The 14,632-nt window shown below is 42.7% G+C and overlaps 1 protein-coding gene across 4 annotated transcripts in view; it reads left to right on the top strand.

The window, feature by feature from the left end:
* The window catches only part of LOC126365779 (segmentation protein cap'n'collar), a 765,194-nt gene that overhangs the window by 546,879 nt on the left and 203,683 nt on the right, over positions 1-14,632 (top strand). For all 4 annotated transcript variants that reach the window (XM_050008342.1, XM_050008341.1, XM_050008344.1 and 1 more), the window contains one exon: positions 5,381-5,539. In XM_050008342.1, coding sequence (XP_049864299.1) covers positions 5,381-5,539 — 159 coding nt within the window. The remainder of the gene's footprint in view (positions 1-5,380; positions 5,540-14,632) is intronic.

The following is a 14,632-nucleotide window of genomic DNA, read 5'->3' as shown; positions in this document are numbered from 1 at the left end:
GTGCAAATAAACGTAAGTTGGGGTATTATGCAGAGATAAAGAGACTTGCACAGGATAGACTAACATGGAGAACTGCACCAAACTAGTCTTCGGACTGAAGACCACAACAATAACAACCCTTCGTGGGTATGGTACAGTTCTTGAGGATACATCTAATAAATCTACTTCGCATATGTGTTTATACGAATATTTTTCCGCGATCGTTCCCTCGTAAATCACTCCCTACAACCGAGCGAGGTGGCGCAGGGGTTAGCACACTGGACTCGCATTCGGGAGGACGACGGTTCAATCCCGCGTCCGGCCATCCTGATTTAGGTTTTCCGTGATTTCCCTAGATCACTACAGGCAAATGCTGGGATGGTTCCTTTGAAAGGGCACGGCCGCCTTCCTTCCCGATCCTTCCCTAATCCGAGCTTGCGCTCCGTCTCTAATGACCTCGTAGTCGACGGGAAGTTAAACAACAATATCCTCCTCCTCCTCACTCCGTACGCTTGCAGCGATATGTTTGTCGGATGTGTTTTGAGTGTGTGTTTGACAGTTCTAAAATCGAACAGTGACAGTTCTTTCCTACTGGTTATGCACAGTAAATTACATTTGTTTATGTTGAGTTTCAACTGCCAATCCCTGTACTAAGTCTGAAAACCCTGCAGATTTTCCTGCATTTCTCTACAATTTTTTATGATTGTGATTTCCCTATACACGGTGAATGGGAACTCCACCGAAAAAATTTCGGCGTTCGCTCAGGATATTTTCTGAATATTTCCGTACAAACTATTTGTGGTCTCCGATGGCTCGTTACAGAGTAACTGCGTTTCAGGTTCGAATCCTGCCTCGGGCATGGATGTGTGTGATGTCCTAAGGTTAGTTAGGTTTAATTAGTTCTAAGTTCTAGGCGACTGATGACCTCAGTTGTTAAGTCGCATAGTGCTCAGAGCCATTTGAACCATTTGAAGTAACTGCGTTGTGGTTGATTACCTGTCCCCATTTACCTTTGCGTTTGTATTGCACTGAAAATATTTGCATAACAGCAGAAATGTCCACTTTACTCTTATCCCTCAAGCCTGCATTTAGTATTACGCGGCTGTGTCTCGCATTTGTTCCTCCGGGAGCATTGATTTTATGCTGCCACTGATGCACAACAGGGTGAATGGTGTGGCTAACGGAGACTCGGCCGATACGCAACTCGTGTATAGGTTCAATGAATGCAATGGAAGAACAGCACAAAGACGCGATGCTGAGGTGTTCCCGCGACGACGGGGACTACGTCACACCTGCCTGACAGTTAGTGTTTTACTTCGTGTTTTGTGTAGTACAGTGTGATTTTCATTGCACGTTATAGGCTTTTTCACTGTTGTAAAGGTATTTTCACGGAAACGAAGGTAATTAGAGTTAAAAAACGAGTAAACTATTATTGCGTTAGTACTCTGTTGGGCCTCCGAAGACCATGGGTCCCTGATACCAAAATATTCCTCAACAAAGGCGGAAGTTTTGTCAGTGGAGTTCAGGTCTCACCATTATGAAACAGCATCTTACGTGCTACTCGTAGAACGAATTCTACCCCATAAAAAAAACACAAACGGTTACAAACGATTCTCTTACATCTGATGTTTATCCTATATGAAGTCGAATGACAATGAGTGCGTCGAGACGTATTTTACGAATGAACTGTCGAGTTTAAAACTGCTTGGCGCCAGGTGCAAAGTTTTCGTATGGCTGGTCACGGTGCAAGTAGGATCCCGTATTTCCGGGAGAACTGAGGGACAATTTTTTCCGGCTCCCCTCCCCTCCATGGTGCTGAAGACCGCTGTCGGCAAGATGGCGGCCTGGTGGAGGCGACCTCGTTCACGCCTCTGCTCGCTGGCCACACGTGAAGCCCACGCCAGCAATCTCCGCGCGCGCCCCAACACAAGTATATAGCGCCGCAGGTTGGTCTGTTGCGCTATTGCCCGACGTGGCGACCGCTGTTTCTCATTCATCTAGCACTGCGTTAAAACAGCTAGAGTCGCAAACGTTGCCCCTAGTTCTGTCTTGGCACTTACAACCCGGTTACCCGTCTTAAGTTTTACACACGCCACACGCACACTACTTCCGTATTGTAGAAAAACATGTCTTCCCTTTCACACGACGCTGTTATGGTTCAATAGTAATTTGAAATACCACTTTTGTAGGAGGCACTTGCTACATCGTTGAAACGCTTTTAGAAACAGTAACTGACTACAGTTTACGTATATCTGCAAAGTAATTCCAGGCCCCGTCCCTATTACACGCTTTGAGGACTTACAATGAAGATGGAATTCTTGTCATATTCAATGCGAACTGCTGTCCAGAAAACGCGGAACAAATGCATAACTGACCTATACCTATAGCAGGTGCTAATAGCTATTGTCGTGCAATAACGAGTGGTCAGTAAGTGAAGCAAAGAGAGGGTGTAAGAAGTTACGCGTGAAAACTACAATCAAGGGCGTCCACAGCTACGGCCAAAGGGGGAAGAGGCAGTTTCAGTCCAGGGGAAAAGAAATAAAATAAAAAAAGTAAAAATAGGATCTTCGCTTACCTGCCCACCTTACACAGGCTTCAGTATCACTTTGAAGAAAGCCGCAACGTGCTATGGATACTGAGCAGTAGCATGTGTGTCCAGAACCATTTCTTGTGGATTCTCAAAACGGTTTCGCCATTTGCGTCTGTCCTCCTTGCAGGTCTGAATTCTAAAAGCTTCGTTTAACCCTTTACCTTCAGTTAGAGTCGGTTTTTCTCGTGTTATCAGCTAACGTGCAAACTACTTAAAACGTGAATAGGAAACGTATCACATTTATCTGACCATTACCTTCCTGACAGCAAAATAACATTTTCGAACCTCGTGCAGAATCTCTCAGTTTAAGTACATTGTATGTCATAGGTATATATTATAAAGTGGTAGCATCCGTATATTTGGCAATTAGTAAACACAGTTTTTCAATAGTTTTGTTCTTTATTTTGTAATAACTTGTTTTTAGTTCGTTTCCTCCAAACCACCCACTCTCAAAAAACTAATGCAAGGTCCTCGTTCCCTGTAGCTCTGATCCTGCGTGCACTCTTGCGTAAATTTCGTGTATCCTTTAATGCTGGGCAGTATTATCTCATTCATCATACGGGATATCCTAGACGGTTCCGGCCAAAATTATTCATATCTACGTCTATACTTTGAGAACCGCCTTACGCTTTGTGACAAATTGTAAAGGATTCTAAACTGGTTGCTAACAGAGATGTGATACTAAGAGTGATTAGGTTTGTAATGACATAAGCGATGACCTCCAGTCTCAGTGCATGGATTAAAACAGCGAATAAGATTTTGACATTCGTCTCAAATATCCCTGTCGTCTGCTGCAGATGTAGATTGATAACTAGAATTATACCAACTACTGTCTGTACAGTTTCTGTCAGTGTTTCGTACAATGAACTCACGTAGCCCTATAGTAAAAAAATCCTCCTGCGCACACGCCCCAGACGATTCCCTGTCGTTCGTCGTAGTAGCGCTACCCACATCTGTGCACAGATATAAGCTGTTTACAAAAACGTCCCTCAGGTCCATGGCTTATATAAAACGTCACCAGCCCGAAATATTTTTCTCCGACGATTGCTTATCTCAAAATACTCAGTTCAGGATCTCCCAGCCGGACGCTATGACAAAGCGGTTGTAGGCGCTTCAGTTCGGAACCGTGCTGCTGCTACGGTCGCAGGTTCGAATCCTGCCTCGGGCATGGATGTGTCTGATGTCCTTAGGTTAGTTATGTTTAAGTAGTTAAGAGTTCTAAGGGACTGATGACCTCAAATGTTAAGTCCCATAGTGCTCAGAGCCATTTGAACCATTTTTTTTTTTTTTAAGGATCTCCCGTCGTCTGTGTAGTTGACGCCGAGACTTTGGGATATCCTGCATACTCAAGTTACGTACGCAGGACATTGTGCCATCATAATGTAACATTATACGTACTAGTATACACTCATACACCAAGTTTTTATAGTCATAATATAAATGAAACCAGTCTCTTTGTATTGTTGTCATTAGCTGATTGCTGTTTATATCACCAAAGCAAATGTTTTCGTCAAGAAGTGAAGTACATCAGATCAAAAATAATGTGTGCAGTACAAAACCTATTGGTTCAGGATCGGTAACTACTCCTGGCTAAAATCCATCAAAGTATGCATTGGGAATTTACAAGCTTCCTATAGAAATACGGTGTTCTTGAAGGAAGCTAGCTAACTTATCCATGATACCGATTATTCTGTTAGAAAAACATTGTATAAACAAACGCTCTACCCCCATTGATACATCTATTTGCAATTGACAATTAAATGAATAGTTTGTAAGTTGCTGTGTTTTATTGTCATTTAATTGTTAGTTGCTGTGTTTTACTGTCATTTAATCGTGTTTATGATAGTTGGAGTTAAGGAATGTTCTGCCCAGAAGACGACGTTGGCTTCAGTACACCTCTTTCGACAAGTAAAGGATACTTTTTCATTCTGCTTAAGAGCAATGTTTTTGCATTTGAGAATGAATCTTATGTTTGTTTCATTGTAAATGTAGTGAAGATTACTGCTAATACAACATTCTACAAACCATAGAATTGTAGCCCACATCTCGTGGTCGTGCGGTAGCGTTGTCGCTTCCCACGCCCGGGTTCCCGGGTTCGATTCCCGGCGGGGTCAGGGATTTTCTCTGCCTCGTGATGGCTGGGTGTTGTGTGATGTCCTTAGGTTAGTTAGGTTTAAGTAGTTCTGAGTTCTAGGGGACTGATGACCATAGATGTTAAGTCCCATAGTGCTAAGAGCCATTTGAACCATAGAATTGTAGGGAGTGAAAATCAGATTCCACGGATGACTGTGTGGTAATATGAACATGTTTGTGTAAAGCAAGCAACCGAGCGTTACACTGAAAGTTCCATGGGTTTTCATAGTTGAGGAAATCTCCGGTTGCTTGTAACTTAAATACATTTAATACATTGAGTTGTTCAAACATATATGAGTAAACTCTGATTTGTGTCGAATTTAGAAATAAACTGCATTGGTGACGTGGTGTTTCGGATGATGCTGGGAATTTATTGAGACTTTCTTTTCGATAGTCTGTCGTTACCTCCTCGACAGTAGACCCTAGTGTAGCCAAATATTTTGTTGTTTAAATTTATATGAAGACATCAGTTTACTAGAAATGTCCCTTCAGCCAGAGGTACACTAAGCGCCAGTTTTTATATTTGAAATGGTAGCTTATAAGATTCAGTGCATACTGAACGAACAGTAATGTGGACTGAGACGTTCAAAACGGAGCTGTGTCTTTGTGATCTTTTATTGCAGCGCTTATGTGTCATGAGCTGACAGTGCCTTACGGAGACTGTTGATGGTGTTACAGGACATGGACCTGATAGAGGTGCTGTGGAAGCAGGACGTGGACCTGGGGTTCTCCCTGGAGGAGCTGCAGCCCGCAGACAAGCCCGGCAAGAGCCCTGCAGACGATGACGTCGCCACCCTGAAGGCCATCGCCGCTAGCGACCCCAAACCGCGCTCTAAGGTCAGTACCACCCACATCTCGTCTCTCTCTGTGCTCTGCTCTCTTCTGTTGTGCACGAGGCACAACACAAGAGAGCATTTAAAAATTTAGGTCAAAATTTGTTAGTTCCTCATTACGTAGATCAGGGACAGCTGAAAATTCGGCACGCGAACACTGCCCTTGCAATGATCTGGCGGCACACTTCCACCATCACCACACCACACCACACTGAGTGTGAGGAGGGGAAGGGGGTGGGGGGTTGGGGGGTGAAGACAGTGCATTGTGATGGCAGTGCACTCGCACTTCATACAACTTGGTTCAATATTTCTTATTTCTCAACACAAATTTTCAGTATTTTTTAATTATTTTTGGTGCACGGAAGACAATATTTTTATCCGGTACAAATTGTCGACGTACGCACAGATGCAGGGTATTACGCGTATTTTCACACTCTGGTTGCTACGTAATCGTGATTCGTTTAGTTTCATAATCGATACAAGCCTTTCACACACATGCTAAATTAATAAACAGATTATTAGTCAAGGAATGAACGTAGGAGAGCAGATGCAGGAATCCTGCATCTCCGCTCACGGCGGGGTCCTAGCGGAGTTTCACACACATATGTGGATCGAAAAATTTTATCACGTTTGCAACCTCATTATGGAGATGTGGAAACTCTTCCCAAGAAAAACAACGTAGATCTCATGGTCAGTTTTAACGTAAAAGAATTTGTGTTTTAAACGGGAATTGCCCTGGAGATCAGTCAGTTCCATCTGGTCATGCACACGAGCACTTTCAGATGAAATAGTAACAATCTCGAAAATAGTTCGATGTAAAACTGACAGTGTCCTGAAAAGGTTTAGAAAACTGTGTTTGTAATTCTTTCGAGGCCACAATGAATTCTTCAAAACTCGCGTTTTGTTGTTTTAGGCTTGTGAGCTGGGGAAATGGGCGATGTTTTTTTTGTCAGAGTTTGTCCCTTCCACAGTACGTTTTTTTTTTTTTTTTTTTTTTTCAATGCATCCCAAGCAAATCAGAAAGTTTTTTCTCACTTTGCAGCGTCTTACTGTGGACAGTGTGGAGTGAAGTCCATTTAAAGTGAAAGGTGTGCAATCCCTCCCGGATGTTCTGATTTCCTTTCGTGCTCTCCTTTTTCCTTCACAAATTCAACAATAGCGGGCTTCAAATAAAAAAATTGTTCCACGCATGCCCGTTGAGGTAACCAAGGTACTTTTGAGTAATAACTGTACGAGTTTATAAGGTTTCTATAGTCTCTTCAGTCAATCCATCGAAAACTGTTGCAGCCAACAGTGTAACAATGAGCACAACGTAAGAAAATTTAGTACTGTATTCTTACCACGAATTTCATCTAGCTCCATGCCTGCAAGTTTAGCACAAAGTGCTTCTTAATGTACGGAGCAATGAATTCAGTCTGTCGATAGTTGTAATTTTTTACTCTTTCAGTGTCAACTAAATCTTTAAATTCTTTCTGCATGGTAATGTAACACCACTTCGTAGCAAATTTACAGTACCCACCCCACTTATGCGGCTGCATGATAGATATTGAGAATCCTTATCGTTTGTCATTCCAATTCATTTTTAAAGGTTTGTGACGCTAGATAGCTAGATTGCCTCTTTTTGTGTAGACAGCCACTGTACCTCTAAACTCCCTTTGTATTTGTACCGTGAAGAAATAGCGAAGGGTAAACAGCACTGACGCCACTGCTGGAGTGAAGAATGTGCCGGCGGAAAAATAACGCTCCGCGGTGCTACGTGAAATGTACTTCCGAGAAGCATCCAAGAAAGCCGAGACAAGTTAAGCCTCGGCCGGCACACGTGCAGCACATTGTGCTCGCGTGCAGTATGGCTCGCCGTGTACGTTCTGTACGGTAGGATCTAAAGCTGGGCTACGTATTCGGCATGTATTTGCTGGAAGTGGCTGTACTCATATTATTACCATTCCCACATTACCAAATACCATTGTATACATAAATGTAACTATAAAAGTAAACAGTTGAACACTATACATTCAAAGTTAACAATTACAGTAAACGTGGTTTTATTCACTACACATGCTACTAGTTGGTGATAAAAATGAGTTTTCGAAATAGAAGCAATCCACAAAAAACGCTTTCAGTTAACTTCCTCAATCAGCGTTTGCTATCTTTACGACATTTTCTCTTATCGGACAAATGATTAAAAATTTAAGTAGCCGGAAAACGCATTGCTTTAGAGTAGTGCTACAGCATTTGCCGCCGTCATCAAGAAGGTGCGACGGCACGATTTAGCGACGGCTAGGATCGTAACAGGTCGAAAGTAAAACACAGATTCTCGGGGCACCTAAATGGGAACCATTGGAAGAAAGGCAACTTTGTTCTCCCAAAACCTGTTGGGTAAATTTACAGAAGCGCTTTCTTGTGGGATACAGCGACAATTATGCTTACATAATCGTATATCTCAGATATGGATCACGACACTTAATATAAGGTAGGTTAGGGGGCGTAAGGAGACGCTGAGACAGTCATTTTCCCTCGCTCAATGCGATCAAATAGAACTTGGAAGTAAAAGTAGATACTAGTTAAGCCTTCAAGTTGAGTTGTTGTGTATGACCACGAACGGAACCATTGCAATGTCGACAATACGTTCCAAGTGTCAGTCGTGGTCAGAACTATGACCTGTGTATCTCTCTGTGCTTTATGTCGGAGCTAAGTGGATTCGAACATGAGCAAATTATAGGTGCTCGTAAGGTGGTTGCTTCCGGAACGAAGAGAGAAGAAATTTTTAGTGTTTCAAGAGGTACCGTATCGAAGATTTATAGTACACTACTGGCCATTAAAATCGCTACACCACGAAGATGACGTGCTACAGATGCGAAATTTAACCGACAGGGAGTAGATGCTGTGATATGCAAATGATTAGCTTTTCAGAGCATTCAAACAACGTTGGTGCCGGTGGCGACACCTACAATGTACTGACATGAGGAAAGTTTCCAACCTATTTCTCTTACACAAACAGCAGTTGACCGGCGTTGCCTGGTGAAACGTTGTTGTGATGCCTCGTGTAAGGAGGAGAAATGCGTACCATCACGTTTCCGACTTTGATAAAGGTCGGATTGTAGCCTATCGCGATTACGGTTTATCGTATCGCGACATTGCTGCTCGCATTGGTCGAGATCCAATGACTGTTAGCAGAATATGGAATCGGTGGGTTCAGGACGCCGTGCTGGATCCCAACGGCCTCGTATCACTAGCAGTCGAGATAACAGGCGTCTTATCCGCATGGCTGTAACGGATCGTGCAGCCACGTCTCGACCCCTGAGTCAACAGATGGGGACGTTTGCAAAACAACAACAATCTCCACGAACAGTTCGACGACGTTTGCATCAGCAGCGACTATCAGCTCGGAGACCATGGCTGCGGTTACCCTTGACGCTGCATCACAGATAGGAGCGCCTGAGATGGTGTACTCAGCGACGAACCTGGGTGCACGAATGGCAAAACGTTATTTTTTCGGATGGATCCAGGTTCTGTTTACAGCATCATGATGGTCGCATCCGTGTTTGGCGACATCGCGGTGAACGCACATTGGAAGCGTGTATTCGTCATCGCCATACTGGCGTATCACCAGGCGTGATGGTATGGGGTGCCATTTGTTACACGTCTCGGTCACCTCTTGTTCGCATTGACGGACTTTGAACAGTGGATGTTACATTTCAGATGTGTTACGACTCGTGGCTCTACCCTTCATTCGATCCCTGCGTAACCCTACATTTCAACAGGATAATGCACGACCGCATGTTGCAGGTCCTGTACGGGCCTTTGTGGATACAGAATATGTTCGACTGCTGCCCTAACCAGCACATTCTCCAGATCTCTCGCCAATTGAAAACGTCTGGTCAATGGTGGCCGAGCAACTGGCTCGTCACAATACGCCAGTCTCTACTCTTGATGAACTGTGGTATCGTGTTGAAGTTGCATTGTCAGCTGTTCCTGTACACGCTGCCCAAGCTCTGTTTGACTCAATGCCCAGGCGTATCAAGGCCGTTATTACGGCCAGAGGTGGTTATCCTGGGTACTGATTTCTCAGGATCTATGCACCCAAATTGCGTGAAAATGTAATCACATGTCAGTTCCAGTATGTTATATTTGTCCAATGAATGCCCGTTTATCATCTGCATTTCTTCTTGGTGTAGCAACTGTAATGGCCAGTAGTGTACATCCAGGGAAAGCAGCATCATCATCATCAACTAAGTGACAACACGAACGAAATTATATGTCGAGTGATCGTGACGAACGATCATTCAAGATGATTGGACAGCAAATAAAGAGGACGACAGCTGCAAAAGTCACTGCAACGGTGGATGTCGCATCGCGAACCTAGTCAAATGATTCAAATGGCTCTGAGCACTATGGGACTTTACTTCTGAGGTCATCAGTCCCCTAGAACTTAGAACTTCTTAAACCTAACTAACCTATGGACATCACACACATCCATTCTCGAGGCAGGATTCGAACCTGCGACCGTAGCGGTCGCGCGGTTCCAGACTGTAGCGCCTAGAACCGCTCGGCCACTCCGGCCGGCCGAACCTTGTCAGCACCAAAACAACACGAGGAGTGCTCCATAAGCAGAGAATTGCAGTCCGAGCTGGAATTCCAAAACCACAAATCATTGATACAAATGCCTAACGGGAACAAAAATGGTCCACATGGCTCTGAGCACTATGGGACGTAACTTCTGAGGTCATCAGTCCCCTAGAACTTAGAACTGCTTAAACCTAACTAACCTAAGGACATCACACAACACCTAGCCATCACGAGGCAGAGAAAATCCCTGACGCCGCCGGGAATCGAACCCGGGAAGCCTAACGGTAACACATGGTGCCGAAACTTTAAAACCTGTTTCGCACTTCTAGCCGTACGTTTGGAGAGCGAAACATGGCAGGGATCTTCATTATTCGGGCAGCCATGTTGTGGTGTTCCATAGGCCCCATGGTTGCTGTGCAAGGTCGCCTTACTACCAAGGATTATGTGACCGTTTTGGCTGATCGGGTCCATCCCATAGTAAAGTGTGTGTCCCCCAATGGTCTAGGACTGGTTTTGTGAGCATGAGGATGAATTGTCACATCTCCCCTAGACACCGATATCACAATATCCCAGTATTATTCAGCCTTTGTGGCCTACTTTGGAGAAAAGAGTGAGCGATCGCTATCCGTCTCTATAATCGCTATCTCACCTTGTCACTCTTCTGCAAAGAGAATGGCATAAGATTCCCTTGAGAATCATACGGATCCGTATTTACATTTCCTGTTGCACATGAGAGGAGGTCGATTGGTCTCCTATTACGTCTTGCACTGCAGTCTTGATCACATTTTACTGGTACGCAGTTCGACATGATATTCTATTCATTCCCATTATTCTTTGTGGTTATTTCGCAGTTCGACGTATCTTTGGACATTAATTCATTGTAATTATTCTATGTGGTTGTTTGTATTTCAAAAACGGGTGTTAAGGTGCTGTTAAATTAGTATGTTGTAAAAGGTACCGTCCACCTTACAGGATGAACATTGCACGATTACACGTTGTATTCGTTTTTATACGGTAAAGATTCAGTCTTGTAGCTGGGTGTTCTCGGAATGTTAAGCTGTAAGACATTAAGAAGTGGGAATACACAAAATATGCCAGCGCATCGATATAGTCCAGTCGTATTCAGCTGATACAAAAATTTGAATGTAAGAATATTGTTGATGTTGTTTTTGCGCTGTGCAAAAACCAGTTTTGTGTATGCCCACCAATGGTTTGTCATTGCAGTAGCGTCGCAGTTAGGATTCTATTACTCGTTTAAAATTATTACTGTTATTTATTAAATTCTACGTTTCGAATTTGCGCATTTTTCTTTTTGATTCAAGAAGTAGTACGCTACTGCAAGGTATAAGTTTTCATGATTTGTAAATATCCCAAATATAGCTACAAAATATAATTTTCAAACAAATATGCGATCTATGAAGGCTATTTAGTGCATATCTCCTTATCAAATTCCTGTCTTGTTTCTAAAGTTCAAAGGCTGACTGGCTGGAAAAGTTTTTCAGACGACGATGAGATTGAAGAAGCTATCATAAAGTGTTTCGTAGAACACGGAAACATTTTCACATAGATGGAATAAAAATATATGGACATCGATGAAGTTCATAGAGAAAAGCGTAACTAAACGTATGTAATTTATTGATGAAGGTAACCGTCAGAGTTGCAAATAAAATTTTTATTAGTGACTAGTTTCGCACATTTTCATTATTCTCAAACCATTACGTGCATTGGAAAGTATGTTATTAACAAAACATTTTGTGTGCACAGATAACGTCAGTGCAGTGTATGTGTTGTGGCATACCTGCATTTATAATACATTTATTGCACTGCTGTTGTCTGGGTAATGTAGATAATGGTTTGAGAACGCATCTACATGTTCGAAACTAGTCACTAATAAATATCTTAATTAATAAATTACAGGTATATTGAGTTGCTGATCCTGATACCAGCACAGTGTTGGAATTACGTAACTAATATGTATTAAAAATACATCTAGATAATACAGAAATATTAGATACCAACGAGATATCTATAATTTGTATCTATAATTCGTGTCTTTACTTTCAGAATAACTCTCGTAAGCAAGGATAATTCGATAGGATTTACTAGTTTAAATTCAAAACGATTACACTCGTTTAAAATCCTTTGTTGGTATTGTTCAGCTGGTCTGACTTTTTCATGGTATACCAGATTACTATATTAAAAAATACAAGAGGTATATGCTGGTAGTCCACAACACTTGTAGCTTTGTCTTGCAATATGAGAAGTTAAACGAGAAACACTACACTCATTCAGAATACGGAAACGACTGTACAGTTTGAGTGATCTATACAAATAGGTACATACTTTTTGCCTGTTTACATGATGGTGACATTCACGTGTGATGATGATCCGTTTACAGAAACAGGCGCGAAACCCGCAGTTAGGGAAGTTTTATATCAGTTGCAGGCCTTGCAATAAAAACCAGGGAATGGAAATTTATGGCAAGGTCTTATGGAACCAAACTGCTGAGGTTACCGGTCCCTAAGCTTCCGCACTACTTAATCTAACTTAAACTAAGTTGAGCTAAGCACAACATACACACCCATGCCCGAGGGAGGACTCGAACCTCCGACGGGGGGAAAAAAATCAAGGTAACTGCAGAAAGAGGTAGAAGGCAGCAAACCATAAAGATAGTCAGAGAGGACGTGTGTACTTAGTGGAAGTAACAGCACTTAGCTGTGGGGCAAAACCGGAAATTGAGAGGGCGCGAGGTGAAGGCACGGAACTGATGTTCACTGACGTGGCGGTTGCCCTTGCAGGAAATTGAAATCATTTGTTCCGGTCAAGGCTGTCTGAGGAAACTTCGCCAGCCGGCCTCTCCCGCCGAACGAACTGTGCGGTCACTCATTTTCATCGCTAAGGCTGCTTGTAGGTAATCGAAAATTTGATGGCTGTTAGTCAGATATGAGAATTAGAACGGAATACAGCGTCACCGGCACTGACCTTCTATGAGAATGTTTTCCACGTGGGAGCAGTTCGTCATAGGTCTGTAGCATAACATGATAATGGCGATTGTATTGTAGCCGGAATTGTGTTAGTGAAACCAGTTGCGTATCATACAAAAGAAGTAACTCCAAATTACTTGAACGGCCAGAAGCACACTTTACGCAGACTTTTCCCTACACTGCTCTTCTGTTATACGCATTCTTGTTGATACTGTACGTTCTCGTATGCCGTCTACAACCTGTCATTGGATAGCCTTCTCAGTCTTTCCTTATTTGCTGTACTGAAGTTAAGAACTTTTTTGGTCCCTCTATCATCCAGTCATGTCCCTACATGTAATGCCCACCACCATTCCACTTATTAATGTAATTTTTTTCGTTCCAAATTACGTCTTCCTCTCCATTCTGTTCCCTGATCTATTTTCTGGCCTCCTTGTATCTCCTAGTAATTTGAAAAATTCTCAGTTTTTAAATGGTTTTCGCTTTGACTGTCCACCTCTTGCTACTATAATTCGGAACGGGTAGTAAACTCTCCGTTTCAGGCACATACGAAGCTCCATTATGAAAACTATTTGGTTTGCCAAAAGCACTCCAGGATACCAAAGCCACTGCCGGACATTTTATCTCTTTTGGTTTATTTCATTTCCGATCTATTCAGTCGTCTTTCTGATCAACTGCGCTAATTACAAAATCTCATATTATAGTTCTATAGCGTCATTGTTAATTTGTACAATTTTCTTTCGGGTCATATTTTACTTCAGTCTTATTAAAATTGATTTTCAGGTCTACTGACGAGCTTGCTCTGCTACCTTCTTCCATAATGGTTGAAGTTTTCGCCATATTTCAACAAATTTAATTTTAAACATAGGTCTGGTTTTACCAAAGCAAATAGTTCTGAACGACCGAAGGACTCGAAGAAAGCCACGGTTCTCAGAATGGCGTCCGTCGTCCTGAACGAGAATGAAATGTGGAAGATACGGTTCAGCCAGGGACTAGGCAAAACTGCCTTTTCATGCAGTGTTTGGCTGACAACTGATACCAGTTTCAGTGTTTTGCTTACAGTACAGACTGAAAAGTACGCAATTGATTTCCATTTGCAGAAAAAATTGAACGAAAGATGACTCCACGTGAATCTCATGATTCGTCAGTAAGACCCCAGAGATCACATACACAAAATATGAGAGGTAGTGCGTTTAACGCTTGACAGGATACGACTGTATACACAGGGGAGACGGTAAACATCAGATTCGATAGTAAGGTATAGTGGCCGAGCTCCTTTCAGTCTAGATGACTAACCGGCACGCTGTCAGCTCCCTTGCTCAGATTTCTGAGAAGAGTTGCGCTATTTGTGAAGTGTTTATTCGACTCACAGTAGAGCATATAATTCGCGAGTTGTTGAGGAGACGCCCTACGTAACCGGAATGATGTTTTTAAGAATCGCAGAACGTGCACAGGCACAGAGTAGTTCAAGCACGTGCTACTGCATTCTTGAAACCACAGTGACAGAACTAAGTGTATTTGGATACGATCAGAAGCGAACAGGCAGACTG

Source organism: Schistocerca gregaria, chromosome 4, assembly GCF_023897955.1.
Source record: "Schistocerca gregaria isolate iqSchGreg1 chromosome 4, iqSchGreg1.2, whole genome shotgun sequence".
NCBI lineage: Eukaryota > Metazoa > Arthropoda > Insecta > Orthoptera > Acrididae > Schistocerca > Schistocerca gregaria.
Note: the sequence above shows the minus strand (reverse complement) of the source record. Positions and strands in the feature narration are given on the sequence as shown.